Genomic DNA, 16,113 nt, shown 5'->3' with positions numbered 1-16,113 from the left:
TAAGGAGTGGCTCCGTAAGAAGGATCTCAAGGTCCTGGAGTGGCCTAGCCAGTCTCCAGACCTGAACCCAATAGAACATCTTTGGAGGGAGCTGAAAGTCCGTATTGCCCAGCAACAGCCCCGAAACCTGAAGGACCTGGAGAAGGTCTGTATAGAGGAGTGGGCCAAAATCCCTGCTGCAGTGTGTGCAAACCTGGTCAAGAACTACAGGAAATCTATGATCTCTGTAATTGCAAACAAAGGTTTCTGTACCAAATATTAAGGTCTGCTTTTCTGATGTATCAAATACTTATGTTATGCAATAAAATGCAAATGAATTACTTAAAAATCATACAATGTGATTTTCTGGATTTTTGTTTTAGATTCCGTCTCTCACAGTTGAAGTGTACCTATGATAAAAATGACAGACCTCTACATGCTTTGTAAGTAGGAAAACCTGTAAAATCAGCAGTGTATCAAATACTTGTTCTACCCACTGTATGTGGTTGAGGTGACTTCGTTTTAGTGGCTTTTCCAAGATGGAATTGCCATTGAGACCTATAGTACAATACAAAATTGAAACAGATGTGTTCTTCCTTGATCGATCAGAAACAAAAAATAAATTGAAACTTGCAAAATATAACTGCAATAAGTTTTTCATAATAACAGAAATATTTCAAATGTCCTATATTATGCCCTAGATCTACACTACCGGTCAAAAGTTTTCAAACACCTACTCATTCAAGGGCTTTTCTTTATTTTTACTATTTTATACATTGGAGAATAATAGCGAAGACATCAACACTATGAAATAACACATATGGAATATGAAAAAAAAAAGTGTTAAACAAATCAAAATATACAGTTGAAGTCGGATGTTTACATACACATACAGTGGGGCAAAAAAGTATTTAGTCAGCCACCAATTGTGCAAGTTCTCCCACTTAAAAAGATGAGGCCTGTAATTTTCATCATAGGTACACTTCAACTATGACAGAGAAAATGAGAAGAAAAAAAATCCAGAAAATCACATTGTAGGATTTTTTATGAATTTATTTGAAAACTATGGTGGAAAATAAGTATTTGGTCACCTACAAACAAGCAAGATTTCTGGCTCTCACAGACCTGTAACTTCTTCTTTAAGAGGCTCCTCTGTCCTCCACTCGTTACCTGTATTAATCTCACCTGTTTGAACTTGTTATCAGTATAAAAGACACCTGTCCACAACCTCAAACAGTCACACTCCAAACTCCACTATGGCCAACACCAAAGAGCTGTCAAAGGACACCAGAAACAAAATTGTAGACCTGCACCAGGCTGGGAAGACTGAATCTGCAATAGGTAAGCAGCTTGGTTTGAAGAAATCAACTGTGGGAGCAATTATTAGGAAATGGAAGACATACAAGACCACTAATAATCTCCCTCGATCTGGGGCTCTACGCAAGATCTCACCCCGTGGGGTCAAAATGATCACAAGAAAAAAAAAATCCCAGAACCACACGGGGGGACCTAGTGAATGACCTGCAGAGAGCTGGGACCAAAGTAACAAAGCCTACCATCAGTAACACACTACGCCGCCAGGGACTCAAATTCTGCAGTGCCAGACATGTCCCCCTGCTTAAGCCAGTACATGTCCAGGCCCATCTAAAGTTTGCTAGAGAGCATTTGGATGATCCAGAAGAAGATTGGGAGAATGTCATATGGTCAGATGAAACCAAAATAGAAGTTTTTGGTAAAAACTCAACTTGTCGTGTTTGGAAGACAAAGAATGCTCAGTTGCATCCAAAGAACACCATACCTACTGTGAAGCATGGGGGTGGAAACATCATGCTTTGGGGCTGTTTTTCTGCAAAGGGACCAGGACAACTGATCCGTGTAAAGGAAAGAATGAATGGGGCCATGTATCATGAGATTTTGAGTGAAAACCTCCTTCCATCAGCAAGGGCATTGAAGATGAAACGTGGCTGGGTCTTTCAGCTTTACAATGATCCCAAACACACCGCTTCGTAAGAAGCATTTCAAGGTCCTGGAGTGGCCTAGCCAGTCTCCAGATCTCAGCCCCATAGGACATCTTTGGAGGTTGTTGAAAGTCCGTGTTGCCCAGCAACAGCCCCAAAACATCACTGCTCTAGAGGAGATCTGCATGGAGGAATGGGCCAAAATACCAGCAACAGTGTGTGAAAACCTTGTGAAGACTTACAGAAAACGTTTGACCTCATTGCCAACAAAGGGTATATAACAAAGTATTGAGATAAACTTTTGTTATTGACCAAATACTTCTTTTCCACCATTTTTTGCAAATAAATTCATAAAAAATCCTACAATGTGATTTTCTGGATTTTATATCTAATTTTGTCTGTCATAATTAAAGTGTACCTATGATGAAAATTACAGGCCTCTCTCATCTTTTTAAGTGGGAGAACTTGCACAATTGGTGGCTGACTAAATACTTTTTTGCCCCACTGTAGGTTGGAGTCATTTTTCAACCACACCACAAATTTCTTGATAACAAACTATAGCTTTGGTAAGTCGGTTAGGATATCTACTTTGTGCATGACACAAGTCATTTTTCCAACAATTGTTTACAGACGGATTATTTCACTTATAACTCACTGTATCACAATTCCAGTGGTCAGAAGTTTACATACACTAAGCTGACTGTGTCAATTGGAGGTGTACCTGTGGATGTATTTCAAGGCCTACCTTCAAGCTGAAATAAGTCATTCTCTCTACTATTATTCTGACATTTCACAATCTTAAAATAAAGTAGTGATCCTAACTGACCTAAAACAGGGAATTTTTATTCAGATTTAATGTTAGGAACTGTGAAAAACTTTATTTAAATGTATTTGGCTAAGGTGTATGTAAACTTCTGTATTTTATATTTGAGATTCTTCAAGTAGCCACCCTTTGCCTTGATGACAGCTTTACGACATGATTCCATGTGTGTTATTTCATAGTTTTGATGTCTTCACTATTATTCTACAATGTAGAAAATAATAAAAAATAAAGAATAATGAGTAGGTGTTCTAAAACTTTTAACCGGTAGTGTATATAATGAAACACCTACATACAGAAAGAACATAACATTAAATAAAGTGTGAGATGCTTGTGGTCTAGACAGAGAAGTACAAAGTACTCCATTCAATTACTCTAATACCATTTATCTTTCTGAATAATCTGAACATACTGAAGCATATTAAAACATTTACATACTCTGATTCCAGATGTAACAGAATTTAAAAAATATTTGTTTTCAGGCAGCTAGTTCTATATGGTACACACTTATTGTGTGAATTCACATTTTGAAGTCTAAAACCATTTTAAATGAGCTGAAAGACACAGGGAACGAGTGCACTGTTTTGGATTGTGTGACGCCCAGGTCCTATGATAATGCCAATCGTCTCTCTTCGTTCAAGTAGGATGATCAGTGACATGTTCCTCCTTTACTTCAGAGGGGGGGAAAAACGTCTCCCCCTCTTTCCTTAGACCATAGGGATCACTATAAGGAACGAATGGCGTTCAGAGAGGAGAGGGCTTTCTATAGAAACTGTGTCAGAGGTTGAGAGGTACATCATCAGGTAGTCCGTGGTCAGGGGCCGGGGTTCAGGGGCCGGGGTTCAGGGGCGAGGGGGAAGGGAGGAGGTGCAGGGACGGACAGATCTCAAGTGCTGGTGAATAGAATCCCTAAGAGAAAGAAGAAGGAAGAGAAAAATAGTATCTGTGTGTGTGTGTGTGTGTGTGTGTGTGTGTGTGTGTGTGTGTGTGTGTGTGTCCTCTCATACCTTTGTGTAGTGCTACTCAGATGTGTGTCTCCACGTCAGTGTACCCAGGCATCATGTTTCCGTTAGAGCAGGCCGCCGGGGGCAGCATATGACCCCCGCTGGGGTCATCCGGCCCCCCATGCTGACCTGCAAAGGCTCTCTGCTGCCGCCGGTGTATCAGGGGCACAAAGAACAGCACAATGCCCCCCACGATGGGAGGACCCCCTGCCAGGTAGAAGGCCACGTTGTAATCACCACAGTAGTCATGCAGGAGTCCTGGGGGACAAGGGAGGGAGAAGTTTCAGATGTAGTGTATAGAAGCACTACTCGTTACTCAAGATAGAATCACTGAGCAAATCTCAATTGTATTTCCTTGATTCCTCGTGTCCACTATCAACGTCTCTTTCTCAAAATGAATTGGTGGAGAAGATCTAAGGGAGGAGCTTTGATATTTCCCTGATTCCTCGTGTCCACTCTCAACGTCTCTTTCTCAAAATTAATTGGTGGAGAAGATCTAAGGGAGGAGCTTTAATATTCACCCACTATCTTGGTGATTCAAGTTGTTTTACCTGTTTGTCTGTTTTATTCCAGGAACTTGCTCAGAACTTAGCGGTCTTAAAAATGTCTAAGAAGCTAAGAAATAGTTTATAATTCTGGAGGGCTGTCAGATGGTACAGCATCAGCAGTCAGGCGCCAGCTAGGGGCATGTCATTGCTTGATTATTTTTACAGGGTAACCATAGAAACCATGCGTACCACTAAATTGGGGTACATTTTGATAAAACGTTCCTCAGCAAAGTGTGTCTAGTGTATGTCCAGGGTGATGGGCAACACTGGCCAAAATATTCAGTCAGGAGCTAGCTAGCTAGCTATGTGGCCCTGCCATAAGCAAGAACTGAAAATGACAGATAATTCCTCCAACATCTGGCACTAAGAAAAGAAAGAAATAAAGAGAGAGAGAGATTCAGCCAGGCCTCACAGGACGCAATGTCAATACAGAACACTGAGGCTCTGAGAAGGAGGACGAGCCGGGAGACAGACCCGGGTTTAAATATTATTTAGAATCTTTCAATTACTTAAGTCATGCTTGATTGAGCTTGCCTGGTGTGATGTAATCAATTATTCAGTCTACTAAAGTGTAGTCTGCAAACCCCGCACATCTGGCACTCAAGGCAGACTCAAGCAAAGCTCACTGTATAAACAAATATATCTAACACTATTTGAACCCAGGTCTGCCGGGAGGCGAGCAGACAGGCTTATGTCCAGTCTGGGTGCTCCTGCTGCAGACTGACGGGGCATGATTCCTCCTCCTTCTCACTGGGATCTCTGGAGTGTTTTCAGCCAGAGAAAACTATTCTGAATATTGCAGATAGACATATAATGACTTCCTATTCAACATGACTGATACTTGTTCTACGTAATACATTTCTATCAGAAACATTGCATCACTCTGAACAGCACCCTGGTGGTCTGAACAGAAATGTGGTGAGTGGCATCTGAGAGTAGCAGAGCCCCATAAATGCAGCCATAATGTCTACAACCCATCGCTAAACTATCCACTATCCAAGACTACTACTCCCTCTGTAACAAATTACCAGCCCTGGAACTCAGCCACTTTACTCAGGGTGCATCCCAAATTTCACCCTATTCCCTATATAGTACACTACATTTGACCAGAGCTCTATGGGCCCCGGTGAAAAATAGTGCACTCTAAAGGGGATAAGGTGCCATTCGGGGATGCACACTCACTCTATTTACTCTATAGACCAGCTACATTCAGAACCAAGACCAATGACGTACATAAACGCAGTGAATATACGTATGTATATGGAGGAGACATGTCAGCTCAACGGCATGATAAACACAAAATACATTATTCTAATCCTACCCCATTTATAATTCCATATGGAATGTGGCTATCCTCAAATGACTTACAGTGCCTTTGGAAAGTATTCAGACCCTTTGACATTTTCCATATTTTGCTAGGTTACAGCCTTATTCTAAGATTGACTAAAATGTTTTTTTTCCTAATCAATCTACACACAATAACCCATAATGACAAAGCAAAAACATGATTTTATTAAAAAATATATAAAAACGGAAATATCATATTTACATATGTATTCAGACCTTTGGCAGCTATTACAGCATCAAGACTTCTTGGGTATGACGCTACAAGCTTGACACGCCTGTGTTTGGAGAGTTTCTCCCATTCTTCTCTGCAGATCCTCTCAAGCTCTTTCAGGTTGGATTGGGAGCGTCGCTGCACAGCTATTTTCAGGTCTCTCCAGAGATGTTCGATCGAGTTCAAGTCCGGGCTCTGGCTGTGCCACTCAAGGACATTCAGAGTCTTGTCCCGAAGCTACTCCTGTGCTGTCTTAGCTGTGTGCTTAGGGTCGTTGTCCTGTTGGAAGGTGAACCTTCGCCCCCAGTCCTGAGCGCTCTGGAGCAGGTGTTTAATCTATCCTGACTAGTTTAACCTCTATCCTGACTAGTCTCCCAGTCCCTCCTGCTAAAAAACATCCCAACAGCATGATGCACCGTTGGGATGGTGCCAGGTTTCCTCTAGAAGCAACGCTTGGCATTCAGGCCAAAAGAGTTCAATCTTGGTTTCATCAGACCAGAGAATTTTGTTTCTCATGGTCTAAGAGTCTTTAGGTGCCTTTTGGCAAACTCCAAGTGGGCTGTCATGAGCCTTTTACAGAGGAGTGGCTTCAGTCTGGCCACTCTACCATAAAGGCCGATTGGTGGAGTGCTGCAGAAATGGTTGTCCTTCTGGAAGGTTCTCCCATCTCCACAGAGGAACTCTTGAGCTCTGTCAGACTGACCATCGGGTTCTTGGTCACCTCCATGACCAAGGCCCTTCTCCCCAGATTGCTCAGTTTGGTCAGGCAGCCAGCTCTAGGAAGAGTCTTGGTGGTTCCAAACCTCTTCCATTTAAGAATGATGGGGGCCACTGTGTTCTTGGGGACCTTCAATGCCGCAGACATTTTTTGGTACCTTAACAAAAACTGTTTTTGCTTTGTCATTGTAGGGTATTGTGTGTAGATTGCTGAGGATGTTTTTTTATTTAATCTATTTTAGAATAATGCTGTAACGTAACAAAATGTGGAAAAAGTCAAGGGGTCTGAATACTTTCCAAAGGCACTATATATGATACTACTATGCTAGCTCGAGACTTGACTTTTCTCGTTGGGAAGGAATCGGTTCCTGTAGAGGAGAAACGAACCATCTTTTTATTACGTTGGCTTCTACTCCTAAGTTTTGAGGTGATACTCAGCAGCGATTGCCTGTCACATAGAAGTAAACCATATCTTTATCACCTGCCATTCAAAATATTTGGAGGTCAGTGTTTAATAACCCAAAGAACCGATAGTTCTCACCAGCGATGGGGGGTCCTGCGGTCATGGGCAGGGCCATGAGTCCCAGTAGGTATCCTATAGCCTGGGAGGCCTGCATGGGGCCCACCAGCTCAAAGGCTATAGGAGCCATGATGGTGATGAAGCAGCCATCACACAGCCCTAGGAACACACACACCACAATCAGCCCCTCAAACACCGTGCACTGGGGGATCATCATGGACATCAGCCCCAGCACCATGAACGACACCGACTGGGGGAGAGAAGAGCAGGGACAAAAAACACGCAATAATTAATGCCATTTAGCAGACACTTTTCTCCAAAGTCACTTGAAGTACAGTGGTGTGGGCGTACATTTTACTTTGGGTGGCATTGTGTACCGTGTCGGAGAGAAGAGTCTTAGGTTAATGTTGTCCAATACCTCTCCAGACTAATACCTTGTCCCTTATACACTCTTTCACTTCATACAGAAACAACAAAGCAACTGACCAACATGGCAAACAACTTGGGTCAAGTCCATGTTAAATACTTTCAACCACTTCAATCAACCATTCTATCAAGCGCAGCGAGTATTTTACTTACACTACCATTCAAAAGAATGGGGTCACTTAGAAATGTCCTTGTTTTTGAAAGAAAAGCCCATTTCTTTTGGGGGAGTTTACATACACTTAGATTGAAGTCATTAAAACTCGTTTTCAACCACTACACAAATATTTTGTTGACAAACTATAGTTTTGGCAAGTCGGTTAGGTCACCTACTTTGTGCATGACACAAGTAGTTTTTCCAACAATTGTTACCAGATAGATTATTTCACTAATAATTCACTGTATCACATTTCCAGTGGGTCAGAAGTTTAAATACACTAAAGTTGACTGTGCCTTTAAACAGCTTGGAAAATTCCAGAAAATTATGTTATGGCTTTAGAAGATTCTGATAGGCTAATTGACATCATTTGAGTCAATAGGAGGTGTACATGTGGATGTATTTCAAGGCCTACCTTCAAACTCAGTGCCTTTTTGCTTGACATCATGAGAAAATCTGGGATGCTGGCCTTCTAGGCAGAGTTGCAAAGAAAAAGCCATATCTCAGACTTGCCAAAAAAAGGAAAGATTAAGATGGGCAAAAGAACACAGACACTGGACAGAGGAACTCTGCCTAGAAGGCCAGCATCCCGGAGTCGCCTCTACACTGTTGACGTTGAGACTGGTGTTTTGTGGGTACTATTTAATGAAGCTGCCAATTGAGGACTTGTGAGGCGTCTGTTTCTCAAACTAGACACTAATGTACTTGCCCTCTTGGTCAGTTGTGCACCGGGGCCTCCCACTCCTCTTTCTATTCTGGTTAGAGCCAGTTTGCGCTGCTCTGTGAAGGGAGTAGTACACAGCGTCGTACCAGATCTTCAGTTTCTTGGAAATTTCTCGCAATGGCCTTCATTTCTCAGAACAAGAATAGACTGACGAGTTTCAGAAGAAAGTTCTTTGTTTCTGGCCATTTGGAGCCTGTAATCAAACCCACAAATGCTGATGCTCCAGATACTCAACTAGTCCAAAGAAGGCCAGTTGTAATTGCTTCTTTAATCAGGACAACAGTATTCAGCTGTGCTAACATAATTGCAAAAGTGTTTTCTAATGATCAATTAGCCTTTTAAAATGATAAACTTGGATTAGCTAACACAACGTGCCATTGGAACACAGGAGTGATGGTTGCTGATAATGGACCTCTGTACACCTATGTAGATATTCCATTTTAAAAAATCAGCCATTTCCAGCTACAATAGTCATTTACAACATTAACAATGTCTACAGTCGTGGCCAAAAGTTTTGAGAATGATACAAATATAAATCTTCACAAAGTTTGCTGCTTCAGTGTCTTTAGATAATTTTGTCAGTTACTATGGAATACTGAAGGATAATTACAAGCATTTCATAAATGTCAAAGGTTTTATTGACAATTACATGAAGTTGATGCAAAGAGTCAATATTTGCAGTGTTGACGCTTCTTTTTCAAGACCTCTGCAATCCGCTCTGGCATGCTGTCAATTAACTTCTGGGCCACATCCTGACTGATGGCAGCTCATTCTTGCATAATCAATGCTTGGGACTTTGTCAGAATTTGTGGGTTTTTGTTTGTCCACCCGCCTCTTGAGGTTTGACCACAAGTTCTCAATGGGATTAAGGTCTGGGGAGTTTCCTGGACATAGATATTTTGGGTCCATGTTTTGTTCCCCGAGCCACTTGGTTATCACTTTTTCCTTATGGCAAGGTGCTCCATTACGCTGGAAAAGGCATTGTTCCTCACCAAACTGTTCCTGGATGGTTGGGAGAAGTTGCTCTCGGAGGATGTGTTGGTACCATTCTTTATTCATGGTTGTGTTCTTAGGCAAAATTGTGAGTGAGCCCACTCCCTTGGCTGAGAAGCAACTCCATACATGAATGGTCTCAGGATACTTTACTGTTGTCATGACACAGGACTGATGGTAGCGCTCACCTTGTCTTCTCCGGACAAGCTTTTTTACGGATGCCCCAAACAATCGGAAAGGGGATTCATCAGAGAAAATGACTTTACCCCAGTCCTCAGCAGTCCAATCCCTGTACCTTTTGCAGAATATCAGTCTGTCCCTGATGTTTTTCCTAGAGAGAAGTGGCTGCCCTTCTTGACACCAGGCCTTCCTCCAAAAGTCTTTGCCTCACTGTGCGTGCAGATGCACTCACACCTGCCTGCTGCCATTCCTGAGCAAGCTCTGTACTGGTGGTGCCCCGATCCTGCAGCTGAATCAACTTTAGGAGACAGTCCTGGCGCTTGCTGGACTTTCTTGGGCGCCCTGAAGCCTTCTTCACAACAATTGAACCGCTTTCCTTGAAGTTCTTGATGATCCGATTAATGGTTGATTTAGGTGCAATCTTACTGGCAGCAATATCCTTGCCTGTGAAGTCCTTTTTGTGCAAAGCAATGATGACGGCACGTGTTTCCTTGCAGGTAACCATGGTTGACAGAGGAAGAACAATGATTCCAAGCACCACCCTCCTTTTGAAGCTTCCAGTCTGTTATTCGAACTCAATCAGCATGACAGAGTGATCTCCAGCCTTGTCCTCGTCAACACTCACACCTGTGTTAACAAGAGAATAACTGACATGATGTCCGCTGGTCCTTTTGTGGCAGGGCTGAAATGCAGTGGAAATGTTTTTGGGGATTCAATTAATTTGCATGGCAAAGGGGACTTTGCAATTAATTGCAATTCATCTGTCATAACATTCTGGAGTATATGCAAATTGCCATCATACAAACTGAGGAAGCAGACTTTGTGAAAATGTATATTTGTGTCATTCTCAAAACTTTAGGCCACGACTGTACATCGTATTTCTGATCAATTTGATATTATTTTAAAGTACAACAAATGGTATTTTCTTTAAAAAACAAGGACATTTCTAAGTGACCCCAAACTTTTGAACGGTATTGTATGTATTTGAAATAGTCATGGATTTGAAGTATTTAGTAGCAGTCACCATCCAGGGGAAAAGACCAAGGGGATGTGGCTGACGTGCTTACCCATATTTAAACATCTGAATTGGTTCCAATTAAGCTGACAATTGAATGCCGAAGAGGGTTACCTCACCTGCATCCAGATCTTCTTGGCTCCGGGAATGAGGTCTCCTACTTTCCCAAAGAGGAGGCGTCCCACGCCAGATGAGGCTCCTATACACACCAACAGGATCCACTCCTTCTGGGGCTCCTTGAACTGCTCCTTCACAAAGTTCATCTGGTGGAAAAGAACAAGAGGAATACTTTAAAATGTCCATTGCTTAGGGCCTCCCGAGTGGCGCAGTGGTCTAAGGCACTGCATCGCAGTGCTAGCTGTTGGGTTGTGTGGGTTCGAGTCCAGGCTCTGTCGCAGCCGGCCGCGAACGGGAAGCCCATGGGGCGGCGCACAATTGGCCCAGCGTCGTCCGGGTTAAGGAGGGTTTGGCCGGCAGGGATATCTTTGTTTCAACGTGCACTAGCGACTCCTGTGGCGGGCCTGGCGCAGTTGGCCAATTGGATACCACAAAATTGGGGAGAAAAAGGGGTGAAAAAAATAAAATGTCCTTTGCTGCTTTCAAACCAAGCCCCCTGGATACATACACCCCTGAGGGGTTGGAAGCAGCCAAACCAACCCCCCTGAAGCAGCCAAACCAAGCCCCCTGGATACATACACCCCTGAGGGGTTGGAAGCAGCCAAACCAACCCCCCTGGATACATACACCCCGAGGGGTTGGAAGCAGCCAAACCAACCCCCTGAAGCAGCCAAACCAAGCCCCTTGGATACATACACCCCTGAGGGGTTGGAAGCAGCCAAACCAAGCCCCCTGAAGCAGCCAAACCAAGCCCCCTGGATACGTACACCCCTAGGGGTTGGAAGCAGCCAAACCAAGCCCCTTGGATACATACACCCCTGAGGGGTTGGAAGCAGCCAAACCAAATGCGTAGTAATTCAAATGCGTAGTAATTTCTTGATATGTCCTCATGGATTCTTTCATGTGTGTTATTCCCATGTTGAAATCATCAATGGGATTCTTAGTGAAGGGATTTCAATGGAGAAACAGGGATCTTTTCTCCTTATAACATTTCAAATTTCCATAGCCATTCCTTGGAATAACACATTTTTTCATCAATGTCCCACTGTCAGAAGAACTGTCAACAATGAAGCAGGAAGGGGCGGAGCTATAGGTGAGTGATTTCCTTTCTCTCCTCTCCACCCAACACCTGAATCTGATCCAAAACACAAAACCCTCTGAAGTCCATTCCTGATCAGAAGCTTCTCTCCCTGAGGAAACATGTGAAGTGTTTCCTCTGCTTTGATTCTGAACTACATGGCACCAGCATAACATCAAGGGCCATAGGATACCCATGTTTAGGGCTGACCTAAAGCAAAGAGCACAACAAAAGCCGGTGGCTTTGTTCACATCTGGGACTGGCTCTGGGGCCTGAGAAAACAGGACTGGCTCTGGGGCCTGAGAAAACAGGACTGGCTCTGGGGCCTGAGAAAACAGGACTGGCTCTGGGGCCTGAGAAAACAGGACTGGCTCTGGGGCCTGAGAAAACTGGCTCTGGGGCCAGGACTGGCTCTGGGGCCTGAGAAAACAGGACTGGCTCTGGGGCCTGAGAAAACAGGACTGGCTCTGGGGCCTGAGAAAACAGGACTGGCTCTGGGGCCTGAGAAAACAGGACTGGCAGTGGGGAGGCTGCAAGAAACATCTGACTTGTGTAGCAGAACTTCACATCTCTGTCCCTCCCTCCCTCTCTCTTTCTACTCCTTCCCTCCCTCTCTCCTTCTGTCCTCCTTCCTCATCCCACTGGGATTTTTAACGTAAGATACTGCTGTGACAAGGTGTCTCCTTGATATTCCTCACATCACCATGCAACAATGTCACTAGCTGCTTATTTTAGATAAGTGGTTCTGTCTGACAACCTAACCCAACACACAATGTAACCTAACCCAACACACAATGACACAACCTAACACAACAACACAATGACACAACACACAATGTAACCTAACACACAATGTAACCTAACCCAACACACAATGACAACCTAACACAACAACACAATGTAACCTAACCCAACACACAATGACAACCTAACACAACAACACAATGTAACCTAACCCAACACACAATGACAACCTAACACAACAACACAATGACACAACCTAACACAACAACACACACAATGTAACCTAACCCAACACACAATGACACAACCTAACACAACAACACAATGACACAACACAATGACACAACCTAACCCAACACACAATGTAACCTAACCCAACACACAATGACAACCTAACCCAACAACACAATGTAACCTAACCCAACACACAATGACAACCTAACACAACAACACAATGACAACCTAACACAACAACACACACAATGACAACCTAACACAACACACAATGTAACCTAACACACAATGTAACCTAACCCAACACACAATGACAACCTAACACAACAACACAATGTAACCTAACCCAACACACAATGACAACCTAACACAACACACAATGTAACCTAACACACAATGTAACCTAACACAACAACACAATGACAACCTAACACAACAACACACACAATGACAACCTAACCCAACACACAATGACACAACCTAACACAACAACACAATGACACAACCTAACCCAACACACAATGTAACCTAACCCAACACACAATGACAACCTAACACAACAACACAATGACACAACCTAACACAACAACACACACAATGTAACCTAACCCAACACACAATGACAACCTAACCCAACAACACAATGTAACCTAACCCAACACACAATGACAACCTAACACAACAACACAATGACAACCTAACACAACAACACACACAATGACAACCTAACACAACACACAATGTAACCTAACACACAATGTAACCTAACCCAACACACAATGACAACCTAAACCTAACACAACAACACAATGTAACCTAACCCAACAACACAATGACAACCTAACACAACACAACAAAATGTAACCTAACACACAATGTAACCTAACACAACAACACAATGACAACCTAACACAACAACACACACAATGACAACCTAACCCAACACACAATGTAACCTAACACAACACACAATGTAACCTAACCCAACACACAATGTAACCTAACACAACAACACAATGACACAACCTAACCCAACACACAGTGTAACCTAACACAACAACACAATGACACAACCTAACCCAACAACACAATGACACAACCTAACCCAACACACAATGTAACCTAACCAACACCACAATGTAACCTAACCCAACACACAATGTAACCTAACCAACACCACAATGTAACCTAACCCAACACACAATGTAACCTAGCAACACAACCTAACCCAACACAATATGACACGACCTAACCCAACACAATGTAACCTAACCCAACACACAACGTAACCTAACCCAACACACAACGTAACCTAACCCAACACACAACGTAACCTAACCCAACACACAACGTAACCTAACCCAACACACAACGTAACGCAACACAATATTACACAAGATTTCCTCTTAAGTCGACTTGGTGAACTCTTGGTCAGAAAGTCTAGTTTTCCTACATACGATAAGATGCCAATTAAGCTGACACTAGAAGCAGTTAGGGTGACATTATTTTCCCCTCGCAAACACAGCTGCACTGTAAACCAACACACAGCAACATTCTAAATGGAAATTGTTAAAGAAAAGTGACATCATAAATTGTGCTGCAGATTATTATAATTCTATCATTATAATTTCACTCACAGCGTAGGTGTGAAAACGGTGCCCTAAATACAGCACAATATCAAGAACATGGTCAAATCTTGAAGAAATTGTATTGATGGTCCCTGTGCCCTTACCAAGTGGATGTAAGGCACAAAGTAACCCAGCACAGCCGTAGACACCCCGAACGCCCACACCCGGTAGGTGACGATGTGGAACACCTTCACGTTAAAGACCTTCCGGACCTGGGTCTGGGCCCTGCTCCAGCGGCTTCCCCGGGCCGGGGCTCCTGGCTGGGTTGTGGACCCAGCGGGGCCCCCTGGTTCTGGTGGTCCCATTGGAGCTCTCTGGGGCAGCAGGGGTCTGAAGGTCAGGGCCAGCAGGGCCTGGACCTGTTAAGTTTAAAAGAACGAAAAGAAATAGTTGTTCAAAGTCGAATATGACGTTTACTTCAACGAGTCACATCATTCAAAATCAGGAAAACGTAAATAAACAGGCTGTGTAATGGATCATCATTGAACACATTACAACAGTACCAGCATGAAGAGGCTGAGGATCTGGAAGGTTCTGCTGAGGCCCAGCGGCTCCACCACCTTGGTGAGCAGCACCGGGAGGCCCATGGAGAACAGGCTGCTGCCCGCCGTCACCACGCCGTTGGCCAGGCCCAGCCGCTGCCGGAAGTAGTGGCCCAGGATCACCAGGGAGGGCTGGAAGGCAAAGGACGAGCCACAGCCAAACAGGATCCCATAGGTGAAATACCGTAGGGTGAGGGACCTGGGTGGGCAGGGGGTAGAGGTAATAAAACACTGGAAAAATAATGTATGTCAATTCTAACGGGTGAAGAGGGAGGCGATCTCACCACTGTGCTTTGTTCCACACTAGCATAACTTAGCACCTAGAATATACAGTGCATTCGGAAAGTATTCAGACCCCTTGACGTTTTCCACATTTTGTTACATTACAGCCTTATTCTAAAATAAATTAAATGAATTGTTTTCCTCACTCTACACACAATACCTCATAACGACAAAGCGAAAACAGGTTTTTAGAAATGTTTACAAATGTATTAAAAATAAAAAACGGAAATACCTTATTTACATAAGTATTCAGACCCTTTGCTATGAGACTAGAAATTGAGCTCATATGCATTCTGTTTCCATTGATCAATCTTGAGATGTTTCGACAACTTGATTAGAGTCCACCTGTGGTAAATTCAATTAATTGGACATAATTTGGAAAGGCACACACCTGTCTATATAAGGTCCCACAGTTGACAGTGCATGTCAGAGCAAAAACCAAGCCATGATGTTCAAGACAGGATTGTGGTGAGGCACAGGTCTGGGGAAGGGTGCCAAAAAAATGTTTGCACATTGAAGGTCCCCAAGAACACAGTGGCCTCCATCAGTCTTAAATGTAAGACGTTTGGAACCACCAAGACTCTTCCTAGAGCTGGCTGCCCGGCCAAACTGAGAAATCTGGGGAGAAGGGCCTTGGTAATGGAGGTGACCAAGAACACGATGGTCAGTCTGACAGAGCTCAAGAGTTCCTCTATGGGGATGTGAGAACCTTCCAGAAGGACAATCATTTCTGCAGCACTCCACCAATCAGGACTTTAAGGTAGAGTGGCCAGACTGAAGCCACTCCTCTGTAAAAGGCTCATGACAGCCTGCTTGGAGTTTTCCAAAAGGCACCTAAATGACTCTCAGACCATGAGAAACAAGATTCTCTGGTCTGATGAAACCAAGATTG

General features: G+C 43.5%; 1 protein-coding gene across 1 annotated transcript in view; it reads right to left on the bottom strand.

The window, feature by feature from the left end:
- Window positions 1–2,965: 2,965 nt before the first annotated feature.
- LOC112255947 (monocarboxylate transporter 8) overlaps window positions 2,966–16,113 on the bottom strand; it is a 29,946-nt gene continuing 16,798 nt past the window's right edge. Inside the window, exons 3-8 of the mRNA XM_024428804.2 lie at window positions 14,901–15,138; window positions 14,502–14,756; window positions 10,716–10,859; window positions 7,126–7,354; window positions 3,765–4,019; window positions 2,966–3,666 (exon numbers count right to left, since the gene is read on the bottom strand). Of these exons, the coding sequence (XP_024284572.1) occupies window positions 3,781–4,019; window positions 7,126–7,354; window positions 10,716–10,859; window positions 14,502–14,756; window positions 14,901–15,138 (1,105 nt within the window). The 3' untranslated portion in view covers window positions 2,966–3,666; window positions 3,765–3,780. The remainder of the gene's footprint in view (window positions 3,667–3,764; window positions 4,020–7,125; window positions 7,355–10,715; window positions 10,860–14,501; window positions 14,757–14,900; window positions 15,139–16,113) is intronic.

Source organism: Oncorhynchus tshawytscha, linkage group LG08, assembly GCF_018296145.1.
Source record: "Oncorhynchus tshawytscha isolate Ot180627B linkage group LG08, Otsh_v2.0, whole genome shotgun sequence".
NCBI classification, from domain to species: domain Eukaryota; kingdom Metazoa; phylum Chordata; class Actinopteri; order Salmoniformes; family Salmonidae; genus Oncorhynchus; species Oncorhynchus tshawytscha.
This window is presented reverse-complemented; position numbering and strand designations above follow the sequence as displayed.